At 31.5% G+C, this 22954-nt stretch overlaps 1 protein-coding gene across 2 annotated transcripts in view; it reads right to left on the minus strand.

The window, feature by feature from the left end:
- Positions 1 to 2223: 2223 nt before the first annotated feature.
- LOC148615720 (TOX high mobility group box family member 3-like) overlaps positions 2224 to 22954 on the minus strand; it is a 46491-nt gene continuing 25760 nt past the window's right edge. For both annotated transcript variants that reach the window (XM_088582246.1, XM_088582244.1), the window contains 7 exons: positions 19607 to 20002; positions 18431 to 18555; positions 17583 to 17718; positions 14307 to 14387; positions 8105 to 8566; positions 5920 to 6050; positions 2224 to 4998 (listed from right to left, as the gene is read on the minus strand). In XM_088582246.1, coding sequence (XP_088438372.1) covers positions 4938 to 4998; positions 5920 to 6050; positions 8105 to 8566; positions 14307 to 14387; positions 17583 to 17718; positions 18431 to 18555; positions 19607 to 20002 — 1392 coding nt within the window. In that variant the 3' untranslated portion in view covers positions 2224 to 4937. The remainder of the gene's footprint in view (positions 4999 to 5919; positions 6051 to 8104; positions 8567 to 14306; positions 14388 to 17582; positions 17719 to 18430; positions 18556 to 19606; positions 20003 to 22954) is intronic.

A 22954-nucleotide genomic window follows, 5' to 3' on the forward strand; every position in this document is an offset into this window, starting at 1 on the left:
TCACTTTTGAAATTGTATATGAATAAAAAATTAATCAAATTTCAAATGTAATTAATTGTTAATTCAAAGATTTTTTAAACATCTTATTTTTGAATACTACAAAAGAATTATTTATTTAGTTATTTATCTTTCCGGGCCATATATACACCACTACTGATTAAATAAAAAATTATTTCAGTATAAAGGAAACTATGGCAAAATATAATAATATATATATAAAAAATGCTCTACAACAAGATTACTTTATAATACATATTGAAAATGACAATAATAAAAGTTAAGATATTATCTAGAAACCAAAATATTTTAATTTTGTCAAGAATTACTTGTGCTTGAATTTTCTCCTGTTAAAATCTTCCACATGTGACAGTGTCAATGGGAGAGAATCCCCCATGCACAGTTTAAAGGGTTAACAGGTATTACTTGGATTATCTCCCTTTGAAGGTATCCAACAATAATCATCTACATATGATTTACAACATTTGTATAAAATTTTATCAGTCTAAAGATCAACTTTTGGAGGAGTTGTACTACAAGATTTGTAAACAGAAGAAAGATTGTACAATAATCAAACCAACATATTTTTGGAAAACAAGAAACAAACAAAACAAAAAATAAATAAACTGTAACTAATTTTCACCATACTAAAATTGAAAATGACAACACCTCATTTCTGTATCTTTAACTTATTTTTGGATAATAAAATTTCTTCTAATTATTTAGCTTAAGACTATTTGCTTGGCTTTGTCTTTATGCATTTGAAATTGTTTATTGAATGCATTTTGATTACATGTACTTTATCTTGTATTCCAAAAATGACGGTACACCTAGATACAGATATGTAGTACATCCTAGAGATTCTTCATACTTTGTAAAAAAAAAAATTATTATTCAAAATATATTGAAGAAGATGTTTTCAAAATGCTTCAATCTTTTTATAAACATACTTGTCCAGTGTACTGGACACGTTTTTCAACTAATGGTCAGCATTCCAATGGGAACAAATTGTGCTCCTCTACTGGCTGACCTATTCCTCCACTCTTATGAGGCTGACTTTATATCTGATCTAATTCAAAGGAAGGAACATTGTTTAGCCAGATCCTTTGATCTCAGTTTCCACTATATAGATGACATATTGTGGTTAAACAATCATAGTTTTGGGGATTTTAAAATCACATCTACCACAAATAACTTGAGATAAAGGACACTGTGAATGCAGCCTCAAATCTTGACCAACACTTGTAGCTTGATTGTAGCGAAAACTATTGACCAAACTATATGACAAACACAATAAGTTTTCATTGTGTATTGTTAACTTTCCTTTCATCTGTAGCAACATCCTTTCAGCATCTGCATATGGAGTTTTCATATCACAACTCTTACCTTATGCCCAGCTTGCTGTAACTGCACTTTTTGCACTGACCTAGACTTCTTATAATTAGGCTTCTGGAACAGGTTTTTGTTGCTGAAGACTGAAGTCATCACTACATAAACCATATCATGAACTTGTGGATCATTAAGGTGTATCTACCTGCATCACAACAAATGATTTGTTCAATGTGTCATAGTGTTCCTCTCATCTACCCTGGACTTGACTTTTTCTGAGCAAATCTGTGGGTGTATCTAAAAAAACAGAGGATGCTTAACTCCCAGGTGCACCTGGACTATGCTTTCAGTTTTTAGTGGAGTCCAGGTTGCTCAATTGTTGCTTTGTACATGTATAAGTTATTTTGGTTATTTTATGTTCTTTGTTATGTGTGTCTGTTTTCCCCATCTGGTCTTTGTCCCTGGATAACATTCTTTTGGTTTCGGCTAGAATCATGGTTACCTTGATAACTCTTCCCTCAATTTGCTATCAGTACATTTTTCAAAGGTGTATCTGTAAAATTGTTACTCACTTAAAGTAATTATAAAGTATGTATGTATAATTTTGTCTTGATCTTTATCGTATGTAGTGGCATGGAACCTGCAATGTAGAACCCAGTATGCTATTGTCTTTGTTAAAACCAATACCACAACCAATACCAGAACTTGGTATTCAATCTTTATCACATGCCATTTTGTCTCAGTCTATAATCCTTCAAAAGTTAGCATGTTCAGGTTTGAGGTTAAACAAATGATGTACTTTATATACACAAATGTATTGATAAAACAACTTGGTCATTCTAAGTTACAATAATTTCTTGGGAGCTAATGGCAAGGGAGGCATAAAAGGCACCACACTAAATGCAATGTTCATTTTATTTTCATAAAGAAATATACAAGAATAGTCATACAGCAGTCACTATGGAATGAAAAAAAACTTTGGACACTTACATAACTTCAATGAAGTTTTACAAATCAGATTGCTTATTCTTATTACACAAAAAATGTATCCTATAAAATACATGACAAGTATGACCAGAAAAAGCCAATTCTTTCTCATTTCACAGCAATTTTATTCAGAAATGAGAAAGCTGTCCCCACCCAAAATCTTTAAATGTCAGATGGATAAATGAATGACTTTTGTGTCAACTAAATGTCATCCTTAGCTTAACAAGAAACAAAAATCACAAGGTCCTGTTGGCTTCAGTGTATATTCATTGTGTATCACTACATATTGATTATATACTTAAAATAATTCAAGTTCAACATGTTCAAAGAAAAGGACATCTGTACACGGGCAAACATAATCTGTACCAGAGAAAAAACCTTAAGACACTGGTATATGAATGCTGAAAGTCTACTTTTATAAAACTATGCAGAGGCAAAGTGATTTATAGTCCTGCCTTAAATATTCCTACAAGTACAATCTAACTGCAACATTGGTAAGATCAACAATGAAACTATAACAATATAATAACATTGTTCATTAATACATTAAGCTGTTCAAACACTGATTTACAGAATACTGTGTAAGCTGCAGAAAGCAACATAATAAACGTTATAAATAAGTTGTTATTTACAATAAATCTCTACTACATGTACTATCTAGTGATGAACAAAGATTAAACAATCTTTTCTTTATTTTTTTCAAATTTCACTACAGATAAAATAGTCATCAATGATTTTTTTCAAATCAAGATAATTGTACTAAAAAAAATTACGAATATTGTTCTATCTAGACACTCATAACAGGGAGAATATCAGACCATTAATTCCAGTCAATCAGGACAACAATGTGTAAAAATTAAAGTAAAATATGCAACAAAAAGCTCTAAGACTCTAAGGAACAACAAAACAGCAACAAATAAAATTTGGAATCCCCACAGATTTTTCTAGTACAATGAATGTTAAAATTATCATTACTCTCATATAATTAAGAAATAACATGTACAAAATAGAAGTCACTTGAACAATGTAAGATTCATTATTGTAAGGAAAAATAACACATCATCCACACATCTTTCAACGAAGAAATCATTTTACATCAAAATGAGATGATATCCATGTGTGTACACAAAATGATTTTTACATGTAATTAATACAAGATGACTAATGTAGCATTGTTAAACAAATGCTGAATGTACAACCTTACCAAGTTATAATCATGGACTAGCATTATTCATCACAGCCAAAACTGTAAAATTTATAATGTTCCAGCTAACCTAGAGGCTACATATTTTTCCATGATTGGGCTTCTCTATCTAAGATGTCATAACCAAAAAAATATCATGCTTGCCAAATACATGCTGAAATTATTATTACATGTTAAATAAATGAAATTTTAACCACAGTGAAGAATAAATTTAGACTCCAAAAGATTTCACTATTAGTACTAATTATTAAGTTTGATGTGTTTGTAATGAAGAGAAAAAATATGAAACTTGCAGTAAAAGTATATCAGTGTCAATACAGTGTTAAATTAGTGTTCTGAGAGAAGGTTGACGGACATCAACATCTACAAACAGGTGTGCAGGGAAAACTAGGACTAGAAATGGAAAGTATATAAAATAATCTTTTTGAGTATTGTAAGGGTGTTTCATGTGTAAAATTGACAAAAAATGGCCAATAATGTCCTAGCATCCTTTTTTTTCTAAAGAAACATGACTGGTACCCCTCCTTTTCAAAGTGTCTGGATCCTGCCCTACATCAGCATCTACAAACAGGTGTACAGGAAAAACTAGGACTGGAAAAGTATATTAAGTAATTTTTTGGAGGACTGTAAGGGTGTTTCCATTATCTGGTCCAAGATGACCTCCGCTAATTCTACTTCTGGTTAATTGTCATTCATAACAAATGAATGCAGTACTGACCAATAACAGAACATGAATCTTAGATTTATCTAACTGGACCATATGGCAGAGTGGAAGCCAGAATCAACATTTAATATATATAGACCTTAAATAACAGTGCACTAACCTATCAATACATGAATTAAGCTTAGAACCATAGGCAAACTTTGGTCATGACTACGCACTGTAAATGTATTTATACTGCACAAAAATATTAAAAAGTGTTTTAACCTAAAAAAACAAAAACAAACCAATATCTTTAATTTAAATAGATGACATCATGGCAATTTTAAAACAATGTTAAGTTTGTGATGTCTCAACAAAAAGTTGTATTCAATACGAAAGTATATGTGATGAAGAGAGAAACTTGTAGATGAATGGTCAGTTCAATCTGACTGCTCAGATAACATATTATTTATCTTTTAATTTCAAATTCAAGCTGCAAGTATATCAGAACAAGATAAAGCAATATTCTTAACAAAATGTACATAACATCACATATAATATAAAAATGCACACATTTCACAAAATCATCTGTTACCATGACAAGTCCATGATAGTACCAACAATGTGTAACATTCAAATTATGTCAGTCCCAGTTTACTTGTTACAAAGTTCAATGACAAATTTTTCACCACTCATGTGTTATTGGAATAATGAAGAAATAGATAATCTATGACTGATCAATGTTAATGAGCACAATAGTAAGTCGATACACTTGGTTCACTTGACTTTGGAATCTGTCATCCCCTGTCGATTGGCTACCCATGCTGTAAACACATCTCTGAAAATAAATCCAGTCATTTTCATTTTCTAAAGTGCATGAAAGAAAAGTATTATTGAATGGTTGGAAATTATCAACTCCAGCAAAGGGTGTGTGCCAAAATAAACTAACTATTATAAAATTATTATTTGGGGTACAAACAAACATTAATAAGACCACATTATTCTGTTATGATTCAACCCACATTATTCAAAAATGAATATTTGTACATCAGGTTGAGGAATAAAAAAATTATCTCCCTTCATGTTTCATTATCTGTGACGTCCATAATTTGTTCAAATATTTAGCCAAAATATTTTGACATTTTTAATTGTATTGTAATAAATTCCAATGTAAAAGAGAATTTATTACATACATGCATTTCTCTGTGATTTAGTTGTTATATCTTATTCTTGGACGGCTATATATTTGCAGTTTCACATTATTGGCGATGTGATATGAACTAGTGATACGAAAAATTTGCCATTGTGATTGGTGTTGTGTGATTGTGTATCATTTTCTACAAAAACCTGATTGGTCACCCAACACTAGTTATGACGTCATAGATGGATGAATGCTTGAATTTCTGCTATATAACAGATGCAGAATGTCAAGCGGCCAACATATTCTAAAGAAATCATAGATGTTTGTTTGTTTGTTGGGGTTTAACGTCCGAGCAGCAATATTTCAGCTATATTCAGACGATGAAGAAATCATAGAAAAAAAAAAGGTTTAATAAGGTTTAATAACTTAAGATGAAAGGTGAATATCACAAAATATCAACTCTCTTTATTTACTGTCGAGGCCTGTTTGTTGCGGTGTTGAAATCAAATAACTCGAGTTGATATGTTTATTTGCGATATTCAACTTTCACTCATTAAGAAACCTATAAATATGTATAACAATTGGTATTATCTGCTTCATACTACAAAAAAAACTGACCTGCAATGACTAACAACACAATCTGTTGAGCAGTATTCGTTGTCCCATCCAGGATTCTCAATACTTTTGTTAACACAACCATTTCTAACACACATCGAAGCCATTATGTTTGTTTCCAAATTAGCTTCTTCCTGCAAAGTAAAAATAGAGTGACTATGATTAGAACCAGGATTTGGGTATTCATGACTAAACCAAGATGATTAGAACAAGGAAATGGGTATTCATGACTAAACCAAGATGATTAGAACCAGGAACTGGGTATTCATGAGTAGACCAAGATGATTAGAACCAGGAATTGGGTATCCATGACTAGACCAAGATGATTAGAACCAGGAACAGGGTATCCATGACTAGACCAAGATGATTAGAACCAGGAACTGGGTATCCATGACTACACCAAGATGATTAGAACCAGGAACTGTGTATCCATGACTAGACAAAGATGATTAGAACCAGGAACTGGGTATTCATGACTAGACCAAGATGATTAGAACCAGGAACTGGGTATCCATGACTAGACCAAGATGATTAGAACCAGGAACTGGGTATCCATGAGTAGACCAAGATGATTAGAACCAGGAACTGGGTATCCATGACTACACCAAGATGATTAGAACCAGGAAGAGGGTATCCATGACTAGACCAAGATGATTAGAACCAGGAACTGGGTATCCATGACTAGACCAAGATATTTAGAACTAGGAACTGGGTATCCATGACTAGACCAAGATATTTAGAACTAGGAACTGGGTATCCATGACTAGACCAAGATGATTGGAACCAGGAACTGGGTATTCATGTCTAGACCAAGACTATTAGAACCAGGAACTGGATATTCATGACTAAACCAAGATGATTGGAACCAAAAAAAAAGGGTATTCATGACTAGACAAAGATGATTAGAACCAGGAACTGGGTATTCATGACTAAACCAAGATGATTAGAACCAGAAACTGGGTATTCATGACTAGACAAAGATGATTAGAACCAGGAACTGGGTATCCATGACTAAACCAAGATGATTAGAACTAGGAACTGGGTATCCATGACTAGACAAAGATGATTAAAACCAGAAACAGGGTATCCATGACTAAACCAAGATGATTAGAACCAGGAACTGGGTACCCATGACTAGACAAAGATGATTAAAACCAGTAACAGGGTATCCATGACTACACCAAGATGATTAGAACCAGGAACAGGGTATCCATGACTAGACCAAGATGTTAGAACCAGGAACTGGGTACCCATGACTAGACAAAGATGATTAAAACCAGTAACAGGGTATCCATGACTACACCAAGATGATTAGAACCAGGAACAGGGTATCCATGACTAGACCAAGATGATTAGAACCAGGAACTGGGTATCTATGACTAGACAAAGATGATTAGAACCAGGAACAGGGTATCCATGACTAGACAAAGATGATTGGAACCAGGAACTGGGTATCCATGACTAGACCAAGAATACAGACAAAACAACACCAATAACAAAAAATTACTTAAAATAAACACTGATTCTAATTAAAATAATTATATATTTGTAGGGTGGTTAATATAGGTCAAATAGGACCTTAATTGAATAAATAAAAGACAAGATTTCAGGTTTCACACCTCATTTAGAATAATTCTACTAGAATACTGGTAACCATTTTGTACTTGAAGCTGTGCAGAAGTCCATCTGTAGTTTTACTGTCACAAAATCTATCTACCTGGCTATGCGTTACAAAGGTACACCCAATTTGCGACAGTTAAACTACAGATGGATGTCGACAAAGCTCCATATAACAAAACAGTTATCTCTTAAAGCTAAAGACTATATGAGCAACTCCAACTCCACTAAACACTAGAAGTATGGACCAAATGCACCAATAAGATATGTGTCCTTTGCTTTACTAGAAACAACCCTTGAATCGCTCATTTGATCATATGAATGGATAATCACCTAAAGAATTCACAACCAAAAACATCAGTAGGTTATTAGCTGATTTTTTGTGTGAAATAAGATAATTTATCATTCATTATTTAGAGAAAATATGAAAGTTTAGTTATATCTCAGAATTAAGCTCGTGTACGGTTGTGAAATATTTTTCTTTTCCTTTTGGTTTAAGATTATCCAGCTTCAGTTTAAAAAAATATTTTAGCCCCAATGCAGGAGACTGAAATGGAACACTGGTACTTACCATAAGTGTTCCCAATACAGGAGACCTTGGCTGTATGTTTGGGGCCAATTTTGGTAGGGCTGCCTGGTACCCAATGGTGTTCTGGTTCCCCATGTCATTCATCATTCCCATACCATCCATTGGTCCTGGAGGCATATTAATTTGTTGATGGGGTGGTGACATGTTGACTTGTTGGGGTGGTGACATGTTAACTTGTTGATGTGGTGGTGACATATTCACATGTTGTGGTGACATATTCATATGTTGTGGTGACATGTTCATATTCTGCAGAGACATGTTTATACTATGTGGTGACATGTTTTGAGGTGACATATTTACACTTGGTGGTGACATACTTGTACTATGATTGGATGAATGAGATGGGGACATTCCCACATGTTGTGGTGACATATGATGCATTGGCGACATGTTAACACCAGTATTCCTCTTTGATTTATCTGGCATAAGTTCTTCTAAGGCATTCTACAAAATAATAAAAAAAAATTCTGATATAAGTTGTTAGGTACAAAAACACTTCAAATGTCTTCTACAATCTACTTATTGTTTACATTTAAAATGAATATGCATCCTTCCTCACATTACAATTTTTCTTGCAGTTCAGAAGTATATTGGTCCCTATGTTTACCAAATATCCATTTCAGACTGATGTACCAAACAAAAACACAGGGAATTGCTCCCACTATCAAATGCAAAGTCAGACTACTATGTTAACACAAAAAAAGTCTGGCTACGTATTTGATATTGGGAGAAAGTCCCTGTAAAAACCAATAACAGTTATGATAAGTCTATAATTCATTTCATTACTAGCCGTACAATGTTTCCTTTTCTTTTATTCTTAATAATGTGAAATTATATCCGTTTAGGAATTCAAAATCATTCAATCTATCAATCCATGTATAGTGAAAATCCACTTTCACATACTGATAACTCTTAAATTATATAATATCTATATAATTTGACTCAGTACAGCTAAGTTCTAAATGAAAGTTAAATCTTAATGGTGGTTTAACAGCCTGTAATTCAAGGAGTAAAAAAGACCCTCAAACACCTTAGAAATTTCCTTTACAGACACAAAGAGGTAAAAATTATGGAAAAAAGATTTTAAAAATTTTTCCTAATAAATTATTTCATTTTTTAATCATGATAACTATCAAAAGTTCCTTTTTCTATATAATTATGTGTCATCTGGTTATGGATATCTAATTTGTTGTGCAGGACTTGAAATATTATATATGTTTACATAATCGGGTGCATGAGCTATCCACCACATGGCTTGCTTAATGCATGAACTAAACATGGATATTTGAATTTTATGAGCACAATAATAGATATGGAAATTAGCTAATTCCAATATTATAATGCCATATCAAAAAGACATAAAAACATATCTAATGAAGAGTTCAATTATTCCACATATGTTGTATAATGTTTTGTCTTATTCTACAAGCAAATCTTCTAGGTGCCAAAATACAATGCATGACAAAAGAGAAAGTTTCATAAAGTTTGTTTCTGCATGTTTTTCAAGGGTCAGAACTCATTTATATTGTTTAGGTATTTGTAGCATCAATGCATTGCTGTATGAAAAAGGGTGGCAGAAAAAAAAGTTCACTGCATATAATACAATTTAAAGTAAATGAGTTAAAGTAGAATACATTAATTATTTCAGAGGAATAATGACTTTGTCATAGAATACTGCTTTATATTAACTTTAAATTAAATCATAGTTGTTAAACCTAATTAGCACATGGAACTACTCACATGTAAATTATTTAACCAAGAACTAAAGTGAAAATTATTTCCATTACTAAATAATTCAGTAACTTTTGAACTTTGATACTGAAATAAAATAAAGATTAAAGAAGTGATTTTAAGTATCATAAATTTTTAAACATTTAAAAATATCAAAAACCTTATTATGAGAATTAACTGTAATTATAAATCCCTTTCCCAGATATTAAGAAACATTAAACTTTAAACATTACAATCAAGAGTTAATGGTTTGCTGCAATTTACAAATATTTCTTAAGATTTACTTGTATGATAAAGGAAAGTGTAACAAAACGGAAACCTTGATTTCAGAATAAAAACTGATGTTGCACCTGTCATATTTCAGACTGGCAGATGGTTACTGGAGAACAGTTCATTGATCTTTAAGTCTATTTATATTTAAATTATTTTTTTAGTCAAATAATGAAAGGAAACTAAATGCCATTTTTCTTTGTGTCATTACATAATTATCATTAAATTCTGTGGTAGCTGCACAATTTCTAAGATTTAGTTTTGCATATCAATCAAACTGTTGAAACCAAAGCCACTTGCAGCAGTTTCTTTCTTTATGGAACAAAAAGCTGTAAATTACTTCAAATACAAAAAGACAGACTACAAACTGAAGCTGTGAGCCTTAACATTGATACCCTTACTAGTGTCAGATGCTAAATAAACTCTTGTTATCTTTGACAGCATCATCTTAACTGCTAAAAATTGGTAAATGTTTGAAACCAATACTGCATATTTTAGCACTAGGATAAAACATTTATGACACCTTTTTTATGCTAATACAAAAAAAAAAACACTAAAAGTTCTGGACAAATTGATAAAAATAAAAAATCAACCAAATTTTCGAAAGATATCTCTGTCTTGTGATATCAAGGCCATAACCTCATGATCTTGTTGTACTGGTAAATAATAATTGGAAAAGATATTGTCAAATGTCACATTTATTATGGGATGGAAAGGGTGAGTTAGAAAAAATTTTAAATATTCATGTTACTCCTCAAAATACTACAAAACAAATTAATGTCCAATATTAAACTTCTGACAATGTTACAGTAAGAATACCTTATCAAAACCAAAGGGACACCTACTGTAAATGTGCTGGACTGAAAAGTATGAAAAAACATTTCTCATGAATTTTTTTTCAACACTATGCAACACTCATAATTTTTTTAAACTGTGAAAATTGATACCCATTAATATGGTCACTTGACATATTCAATGAAAAATTAAAAACCACAAATATCAATATGATTGCACAGTGAAAGCATCTATAATACAGTGTAACTACACTGACCTCTGAAAACCTGTCTAAAACATTCACTTTTAGAAGTCCCTTCAAATAAATTAAATGTATGTTTAATCTGAATAAAATGAACACCTGTCTACACCAAACAAATTTTCTGGTCCAAAATGAGGTTCTCTTTAAACAGGTTTTGTTGTATCTGTGAAATATTACTGAAGTTTTCTGAGCTACAAGTTATATAATTCTATATGTTTGGAAAGCATGGTTTTCATAAGAATATCAATTTGTAAAATATGTATAAGTGTGTTAAGATTTGAGTTTTGTTATGTAAAATCAAGGCCACATCACAGTCTATAATGACCCTAGTTTTACATGTACATACAATAGCTTGGAAAATGAAAGAAAGCTAATCCCAAAACAGTTATACAGATCAGTAATTAAGTATTTGCTATAACATATTAAATTACAGAATAATTCTGATTTAATTTCTCTGTCTCCATACAGGGTATTGAAATTTGTCTATGTAATGGTTATTGAGTATGTGATGACAATGGACCAGATTACAGAATAGCCCTGAAGCAAATGATGAACATTGTCATTTAATGACTGCTTGTTTCAGAGTATGAATAGTGTACATCACACAGGATGTAATATTCCTCATTAGGAAATAGATGTCCTTTGTTTGGAATTACAATACACAAATAAATTAAACATCAGAACAGTTATAATTTCTCTTCAATGATAAATCAATGTTTGAGTAAATCGGCCATATCTAAATAAAAAATCATCTCACATGTATTTTTTTACATATCCAAAATGAATATTTTACATGACAAAATCTGAATCTGAAAATGTGAATTTTGCCCATGTTGAGGACTAAACATTGGCCATTTGTAGAATCAGGATGAACTCAGTAACTTTTCCCTACATACTTATTTGTTTATGCATAAACCATCTTCGGTACATTAAGTATATTAAGTAAAAGTTTTTAAGAAAAGAAAAATCAACTTTAAATGATATAATATGTATAACAACTTCAAAATTTGTAATCCGATACTTAAGTGAATGAAGTGACATGTACGACGACCAATAATTTTATTGTCTACTACACTATAACTTCAAGGAAATAAACTGCGAAGTTATATTAAAATTAACACCTGCCCTGTATTAAAAGAATAAAATAGTACTAATTTTGACAATTTTATATTGCTTTGTTAGAATTTTAGAACTTTAAACATTCCTTTATGATAACTTTAAATCAAATGACATGAAATATGCGTAAAGAAAATTGACCCTGAACATGATTTACGTCAAGTTGTTGAAAATAATAACCATCATAAACCTAAGATATTATACCAGATGTTAGGATCCTGTGTAAGACTGGTACTACTGTAGAGATGAAATGCATGATTTAACAAGAACAGGAAGCTCAAGAGAGCCTGAATCGCTCACCTGGATTGCTTATTTGAAAAACTTGAGGAATGAGACAGGCTAAGTTAAAATCAACTTAATTTTCAAATGCAGGAAATGCTTTTAATAGCATTTTCATTACCTGAACCAGAATTTTACTTAAGGCAACAACTTTTTAATTATTTTCGAAAACCTGTCTTCCAGCCTCTAAGTTCCATTTTTATTATAGGCAGCCATATCAATTCATGAATTAAAAATCACAACAGTACACTAAAGAATTATTATGCTTATTTTCATTAAATGATCTTAAACGGTTTTAGAGAAGAAGATTTTCAAAGTTTTACATGTGAAAAAACAAAACAAAAAAACAAAATAACTGTTTCAGGGGCCTGAACTCCTACATCAGTCAATGAATGGTTTTGAAAATTTCGGCATAGGTCCTTCTCATGATGCTTAACAATTTTACCCCACCAGAAATTTGCTAAAGGCATGGTTTTTGAGTTATTTGCAAAAAACTGCCTTCTGACCCCTATGTTCTATTTTATGTAACAGCAGCCATGTTTTTTTCATGAATCAAATTTCCCAATGATCATATTGTGTGGGATACCCTAAGGAACATATATGCCAACTTTCATTGAATTCTGTGCAATGGATTTTGAGAAGATTTTCAAAGTTGCACATACCAAAAATGTCAACAACAAAAAAACTCTCTCAGGGGCCCCTAACTCCTACATCAGTTGACAATTCATTTTGAAAATTTCAGCATAGGTCCGTCACATGATTCTGAAAAATATTGCCCACTGCCAGAAATTTGCTAAAGGCAACGGTTTTTGAGTTATTTGCAAGAAACTGCCCTCAGTTCCCTTTTTTCTATTTTTAGAAACAGAGGCCTTGTCTTTTCAAGAATCAAAAATCCTAATGATCATTTTGTTTGGGATACCCTAAGAAACAATATGCCAACTTTCATTGAATTCTGTGTAATAGATTTTGAGAAGAAAATTTTCAAAGTTGAACATGCAAAAAATGCCAAAAAAAAACTGTTTCAGGGGCCAGAACTCCTACATCAGCTGATGAATTGTAATGAAAACTACAAGCCAATTCCCTATTTTTTTACATGCTTTAATTCATCATCACCCAGTTCATTTATAGACATACATGTCAAGTATATAAGTCTTAATACCCTAAAGTTATTTTGCTTTACCCATTCCTCTAGACACCATTAACCTTTAATTGTTCTTGTTATCTGTGATCAAGTTACTTATAGTTTTAATTTTTTTACCAATTCCTGTAGATATTCTATGTACCATTAATTGTATAGTTGTTTTTTTGCACTCATTTCTCTAAACAACCAATGCACCATTACCTTAAGTAATTCTCAAATCAATATGTGATCAATTAATCTATAGAAGCTCATGTTTTACTTATTCCTCTGAACAACCTATGTACCAGAAACCTACAGTTGTTCTTGTTTAATTCATTTCTCTAAAGAACCTTGAACCAGTTGTCAATATTTGTTCTTGTTTTACCTTTTCCTCTAGATAACCCCTGTACCATTACCTATAGTTGATCTTTTACCAATTCCTCTTGACAAGCTTGAAACATTAACCTATACTTGTACTTATTTACCTATCCCTCAGGCTCTAGACAACCCCTGTACTAGTATTCTGTAGTTCTTCTTGTCTTACCCATTCCTCTAAATAACCCATGCCCCATGAACCTATAATTGTTCTTGTTGACCTTCCCCTTTATACAAACCCTGTATCATTATCTTACCTGAGATACCAAACTAGCCCTGTAAGCAGCTAACTGCTTCAAGTAATCCTTCTTAGCTGTCTCCGTTTTAGTCTTGTATACCTGAAAAATAAAAATACAATATTGACAAGAACTGGAGAGACATTGAATGAAAATAGACAAGTGAACTGTATAAACAACAGAAGACTACTTTGAAAGTACTATTGTTCGTGGGGTACCAATTTCTGTGGTTTTTATAGGTAGGTTAAATCAGGAAATTTGGTTTCCAATGAAAAAGAAATTTCCATAGTATTGTATACTGAAAAACTAAAAACCACAAATTGAAGAATCCACGAACTTGTGTTTCTTCCCCAATCCACAAAAATCAGTATCCATGAATAAAAGGACTTTCACAGTATTATATAGTATATTACACTCTCTGTAATACAACAAAACTTCAAAGAATGTGATATAAAAATATCAAGGCACATGTATCATAATTTGAAAAATAAATGAATTCAATAACTGTCATGAATATACCATTCAGAGTACTATTCTACTAAGATACCCTGGTACCTGGCAAATCGTTTTATTGTGATTTGCCATGTATAAGTTACTTTATAATGTTCATAAGTCTAATTTAAAGTACATGTAAGGCCAAAAAACAACAACATGTCTATTTCCTGCTACCCTTCCTACCTGACCTTTTTGTGTCTACCCTAAACATTTTATGTTCTTCTTGGCTTAAGCACTGTTAAAATCTAGATTGCTTCCCCATTAATTCAAAGTAAAATGTTTTTGAAAAATGAAATAACTTCCATACCCGCTACCCTATTACTTCCTTGGTGACTGCAGTAAACAAGACTATTATTAGTTTTGGTCTAACAGACAATAATAATTTACATTCATTCATGAAAACCTATTACACTTATTCTAAATCCCAAATTTGAAAAAGCTATACCAGTATCATCATGTCCACTTATAAACATATCTAAATGTATTTATGTTATTCCTAATTTTTAAGATCTTCCAAATCCATGAGACAGAAACTCTATGAAATTTAATACCTTTTTTTTTCTTCGAGAAATCAAAACCAATACATATTCCCCAGGTAATATGCTTTAAAGTAATTTCCTTTTCCCTTAATTATTAACTCCATCAATTACAATGTTTACATTTCTTTATTAGCAGCATTACAATAAGTTTTATAATTTTATCAATCGCAATATAAATTTCATTTGATCAAAATGATATTGAAAAAATATATTATTTGTGAGAAATTCAACTAATGAAGATTTTTTGATAAATTGTCAATATTTCATCTTCATAATGAATCAATGATGGAACTTCAACAACTAAATCACTTGGCAGAGAATATTGGTAAATAAATTAAGCACCAATGTTCCATAAATTATCTCCCTTGAGATTTCAAACAATAGACATATAAAAAAAAGTTCTGAATATTGCTACAATGTAATCTTTGGTAGCATTAAAAATCATTTGGGCAAATAAAATTCCAATTGATGACAAATGAGTGTCACTTGCCCCTGAATATTTCACAAGAATTAATCAAAATCGTTAATAACATGTCAAAACAATTCTTCCCCTGATGGAGCAAGCTACAGTGTCAACAAGAGGAGAATCGAGCATCTAATACAAGCCATATTGTGATTCTGTCATTATTTATTCATTAAGAATGAGCTAATTCCATTGCAATTTTTCAATTCCAATCACCAATGACATATTATTTGAATCAAAAGATAATTACTCAATTGCCAATAACACAAGAGAATGGAGAATATATTTCAATTTGTAAAAAGTAATCAAGAATTTATCAAAAGAAATTTACATGTGTTATACGTATAAGAATAAACAATCTCTAGAATAAAACAGTGGTCACTAAACTCTTCAAAGTGTTAAGGCTTTAGCTTCAGCATTTATAAAAATCACTTTAAAGGTCACTGGAAGCATATGAAAACCAATAACACTATCATACCAGTCATTATAAAATATTCTGATGGATAAAAGTTGCCCCCTCCCTCCAAAGTAATTGCCAAGAAAATTTACCTCTAGTAATTAGCAGACTTACTGCTACAGTGTATCTCTAAAAATAAATTTCAAAATATGAACTTGATAATGACCTAAAGGAAGTGGTTGTACAACAGAAATACTAGAATTTCACTCACTTCCTGTGTCAAGAGGGCACTTACTAGGTGAAAAATGCTGACACTACAGACATACAATCATACGTAACCAAATTTTAAAAAAATTGACTAACACATCTGCAATATCATAGGAACTTGTGAAGTATTTACCATAAACTTCCATGTTGAATTAAAAAAAGTTTCCCATTACCCCTTAAGCAAAATTTTCAATTAAAATATCCATATATTTTGTAGGAGAGACCAGATGAAGCAATAGCCTTTTGAATATAAATAAAAACAAAAACTTTGTACTTTTGGTCTATTTTAAGCATGACATGTGATGACCTATTTTGAATATCAAAAGACCCTCAAAATGGATTGAACATATGTCAAGCTAAAAATATACCAAAAGCACTTGGTTTCTATTTTTGTTTATATTTACCTAATCTATTCCGTTTACCTAAGCATTCCTACAGTAAATATGGTAATATTAGTTTAAAATTTCGCAAAAGGGGTAATGGGAAACTTTTTTATTTTATTTTATGGTAAATGTTTTCTGAGCTCAAAAGATGTCAGAAATGTCCTGCCAAAATTTTTATTAATTCTGATGAAAATCTGATTTTTTAAGAATTTTTTTTCATAATCCTATAGAAATCAAATGTACTGTTTTTTCATCACCTAACAAGAAAATTTACAAAAACTAACATGTACTTAGCTACTAAAACTGACATGTACTTAGCTACAAAAACTGACATGTACTTAGCTACTAAAACTGACATGTACTTAGCTACTAAAACTGACATGTACTTAGCTACAAAAACCGACATGTACTTAGCTACTAAAACTGACATGTACTTAGCTACAAAAACCGACATGTACTTAGCTACTAAAACTGACATGTACTTAGCTACAAAAACTGACATGTACTTAGCTACTAAAACTGACATGTACTTAGCTACTAAAACTGACATGTACTTAGCTACAAAAACCGACATGTACTTAGCTACTAAAACTGACATGTACTTAGCTACAAAAACCGACATGTACTTAGCTACTAAAACTGACATGTACTTAGCTACAAAAACTGACATGTACTTAGCTACTAAAACTGACAAGTACTTAGCTACAAAAACTGACATGTACTTAGCTACTACAAATGAATATGAATACATACATTTTTGTGTTCTGGGTCTAAACCATCCCACATCTGAGCTACAATTTTGGACACTTCACCAAAACTGGCATTAGGGTTCTGTCCTTTGATAGCAGCTTGTGTATCTCGGAAAAATAAGGCATAGGCTGACACTGGCCTGTAAAATATAAAGGCATTTGAATTATTAATTGTATCACATCTAGGCTTTGGGGGAAAGGATTTTGTAATGAATGTGACCATAGGCCTAGTAACAGAAGATTTCCCCACCTCCCTCTCCCCTCCCCCCCCCCCAAAAAAAAATGGAATTTAAACTATGAAAAAAAATACAGCACTATAATACAGAGGTTTTCCATAACTCCGTTTTTATTTAAGTTCAACAATGTATGTTTCAGCAAAATATATACTTCCTTCTTTAGCAGTAAGATAGCATTTAAAAACTATCGATAATATCAGTTTGGTTAATTTCCACTTTATTAAAAATGAGAAGATTCATACAATCACTAAAATAGTGCAAGTTCAAAATATTCCCATAAAAAAACACTCACATTTCTCATAATTATTGAATTATTCAGTAGTTTACATTAATACAATCTTATTGAAAAAAAAATCCTCCTTTCCATCTCTATAGTTTATGCCAATGAATGATAATCTAATAGAACATTTGGAGGTTTGAATAATTTTAACTCTACTTTTGATAACTAAACAAGCAAGTTTCTCAGAGCAGGAAGATTGATTGATTGATTGCACTTTAACTTCATTTGGTAGATATTTAATGCATTTCAGGAAGAAAAAGCTTGACCAATCTATCAAAAAGATCCTACTTTGTACTAGACTGACAAGCTGAGGCAAAAAAGAAAGTGGAAACTCACTTTTGTGGTTCATTTGGATCTTTCTTTTTCTTTTTCTTGGTAGTTTTAGCTTTCCTTGTTTTCTTCTGTTTCTGTGCTTCCTCTACAGCTGCAGCTGCCGCAGCTTGTCTCTTCATAAAGGCAAGCTATTTAGTAATAAATCATATGACAATAAATTACCTTTATGTCAATGATTACAAGATGAATTTCAAGATGAAGTGATCATAAATTTGACTTGAACCACATACAGTGCACACAGACTGAAAATCAACAAATACAAAAACAATGCTGAAGTACTCATGTAGATGTTTGGTAAGGACCACTGATAATAGAAGATTTAAGCCATTCAAAAACATTAGTTTGGTTTGCAATACATGTCATAGTACAGATTTTGACAACTTTCAATGGACAACCCTGAACAAACATGGACACTATTTAAGGCTGTATACATTTCTGAAAGGATTGACACTGAATGATGTGATCAAAGCACTTATGAACTATAAACCAAATCAAAATTAATGTGTAGTTAGATTTGGCATTCATATGAACCCAAAAATATAAATTATTGTTGATACAAAGCTAAATTTTAGATACTTTCAACCTTAATTTGGACCATCAAAATACCTTGAGCAGTTTAGGAGTTGTGCTTACCACGTTTTAACATGGAAAACTCTGAAGATGGATTATCCCCCTTTTGAGTCTATTCCTTCATATTCACATTTAAGTATGATGCCCAACCTTCCAATAAAATTTCAATAAAATCTCTTGAGCAGTTTAAGAGGAGTTTTGCTTGGACAGACACACAGGCAGATGGGGTGATCCCTTAATACCACCAAACTTTGTTTGCAGAAGTATAATTAAATATCACAATAAGATTAAATATATCAAAAAGCAAAAGATCCTACAGAAATTGGTCAAGAAACAGTAATTTTTACAAAACTTAATATAACGCTTGTTTTTTTTTTACCATAATTCTGAAACAGTTTAGGCCATAACCCCAAAATCCAATCCTAATCTTTCTCCTGTAGTAGGAAGCCCTGTGGTAAAATTTCTTAACATCCATCAACAAATGCTCACAAAAACATGTGTCTACAAATCACTTCAACGACAGATAATAACAAAGTCATATGATTATAAAGTTAAGGCTGATAATTAGATTTAGATTCTATAAAATAAATTTTAAGTACCAGTACATACCTGTGCCAATGGAAGAGAATCATCACTACTTTCTTCACTGCTCTCACGTGATTTCCCATTGTTTGTGTGAGAGTTTGTACTTGTTGTTGTCATGACACCATTATTATTACTAAATGATGGAACTGAAGTTGATATCATATGGTTTGCTGAAGTCACACTATTTGACATTGAAATATCTGGCATTTCAATATTTTCTGGTGGAAATTGTGGAGTCATGTTATTGTTTGGAGAGCTCATTATGGAATTGTTAAATGTTGTGTGATGTGGGTGAAGTGCAGCAGGATCAATATCTGATATAGTTGGCTGTATACTAGATAGATTGTCTACAGTTCCGGATGGTAAACTTAAACTTGTTATGTCAAAGTCCTCGTCTCCAAAACAAGGTGTATGAAATGACTGAAATACAAAACAAAGGCACATATGAACTTGATGAGAAGATCTGCTTCCTCTTAACAGTGAATTCTTCATACATCTACAATAAGCCATTCAAGGCATGGAGTGATCAATTTTATATAGGTCTGGGAGTGTACAAGTTACAATTCAGATATTGTAAGAAGAAAATACTGCAGTTTATACTGCAATTTTTCTATTTGAACAACCAAAATGCATTGACAGTATATACATATTGATGATATACAGTCACCGACAGTATATAACACTCCACCTATTTTCCTACCCTTGTATTGACTACCTATTTATTGTAGCACAAGTGCAACTAGTGGGAAAAAACATAATTAACTCTTCATATAAAGATTAAACTTGATTAAAAAATGCTTAAGGTTGCAGTATAAAAAAACTAAACAGCATATAGACTAGAAATGAAGAAAGGATATACATGTACGGATTTGGCATGAATCAGGAAAACTGGTCAGCAAAGCCTCTTGTTTTACCCTGATTTTGAGTCTCATCTGTTTTTAATTCATGTCAATACACTGTTATTGTCATGTAAATGGTTATTCAAAGTAGAACAATAATATTATGGACTTTCTGTGTATTTATGGAATTTTTTATATTGCCACACTAAAGGATCCACCCCCAAATTTGGGTTTTTGATATATCTCAACTAAGGGTGAGATCAAACCAATAACATCTTATTATAACATAAAAATGGTATAACAACATGTACCCTAGTTCTGGTAAATTTCACAAAATTCCTTCCTAAGAGAAAAAAAATGTTTTTCTGTCATTGATGAATTAACCTTAAATGTAGAGAACAGGTTATTTTCTAGTATGTGTCATGGCATTGATGTTATTTCAAAATGACAGAAAAAAAACTAATACAATCATTCTTTATAATTTAGTTTTACATTAGTAGCACATTTGGTGTATTAGATAATAAGACAATTTTTTTATCCAATCAGAAAGCTTGTTACTTCTGAAGTTAATTTATTCAACTATAAACAAAAGTGCTTGATAATTCATTTTCAATTGTCTTTTAAAAAGGCACAGATCAGAATGCAGTATGAGAGCTTATTGTACTGGAAAAATTCTGGTGGCTGCCTTTGTTAATTAACATGGCAATTCAAAATGAACTGCCCCTGTGGTCTTTTGAAGCTGACACAATAGAATGGTAAATTACAATTATTCTGTCATGGTCAAATAAGTTTTGTTACCATATATGTATTTCATTTTTCAAAAGGTGTAATTTTTATAATATGAATATAAATAATATTTATGAATAATAATTATTTACACTTATACTTTGCAATTTCATTTAACTTGTTATCTATACTAATGAGAAAACCATGCTTGCATAGTTCATAGATTATTATAGATATACTTAGATTGTGTAATATAGATTAGATTATTATAATATCTGAATTAAAAAAAACCAAAAACAATGTTTGAGCTCGTCCGTGATACTCTTCTTAAGAAAATCTATGTACTACACTCATGAAAGTTTTGAAAAAAACATATATATTTTAGTTATTTATCAACAAGGGTTCAAAACACATTTATAATGATAAAGACACAAGGGACAGATACCCATTATAAGATTAAGTAAAAGATCAGCCTATGGAACCAATATAGAAACTAGAAATGATAACCTCTGATGGCAGCATGCAGCAACATGTAGCCAATAAATACTAATATCACTCAGACAATGTTGAAGTTAATGTTACAAAATTGTGTTTTTAATGTGTTTACAGAAACACTAATCTGCTTGTAATATAATCCCTGAAACAAGCAGAAAAGTCCTCTCAAACCCAAAATGCATTAATGGTCACATAAAAATAAAAAAATTCAATACACTGGACAAAATCATAGGTGTAAATATATACCATTTTGTGCAACATCAAATTTTAAATATGGCTTTTACTATGAGCTGTCAAACAAGACAACCATTCCACAAGATTAGAAACCTCCACAGACCTATTAAAGTGTAGTTTTATCCCATTCTTCTGTCAGTTAACATATTACGTGATATGTAATATTATTAATCTGTGCAGCATTACAGAAGAAATAGAAAGTTGGAATACTAAATGTCAAAGTAAATGCACCATCTGAAATAAGTCTAACCCAGCAATAAGAACAAATTTTTTTATATCATTACTCATTTTTTCATGTCACACATATGCTTCCATAAACTGAACAGACATCAGATCTATATACAGGAACAACTCCACTAAAGCACATGACACACATGTCCTTCTTTATTTAATAGGTCATACAGATCCGAAATGAATCACCAGAACACACAGAAACAAACAACTTCCTTCCATAAAGACAAACACTGTAACGAAAGTATGAAAAACACAGTGTTCCTTCCATAAAGACAAACACTGTAACAAAAGTATGAAAACATAGTGTTCCTTCCATAAAGACAAACACTGTAACAAAAGTATGAAAACATAGTGTTCCTTCCATAAAGACAAACACTGTAACAAAAGTATGAAAACATAGTGTTCCTTCCATAAAGACTAACACTGTAACAAAAGTATGAAAAACACAGTGCACAGTGTTCCTTCCATAAAGACTAACACTGTAACAAAAGTATGAAAAACACAGTGTTCCTTCCATGAGGACAAACACTGTAACGAAAGTATGAAAACATAGTGTTCCTTCCATAAAGACTAACACTGTAACGAAAGTATGAAAAACACAGTTTTCCTTCCATAAAGACAAACACAGTAACAAAAGTATGAAAACATAGTGTTGAACTACAATTGGACCTTCAGACAAACAACAGTATATCATTACACACCTGAAGAATCTTGGGACTGTCAATGCAACAGAAACTAAAAATTCAAGTTAAAATTTTGATTCCACCCATTGCTTAAAAAAAAAAGGACAAAGCAATATATATATATATATAGGTGTTATTTCAAATATAGGTGGCAGTATATA

This window comes from Perna viridis, chromosome 5 (assembly GCF_037379345.1).
Source record: "Perna viridis isolate PV_CMFRI_1.1 ecotype Kerala chromosome 5, ASM3737934v1, whole genome shotgun sequence".
Lineage (NCBI taxonomy): Eukaryota > Metazoa > Mollusca > Bivalvia > Mytilida > Mytilidae > Perna > Perna viridis.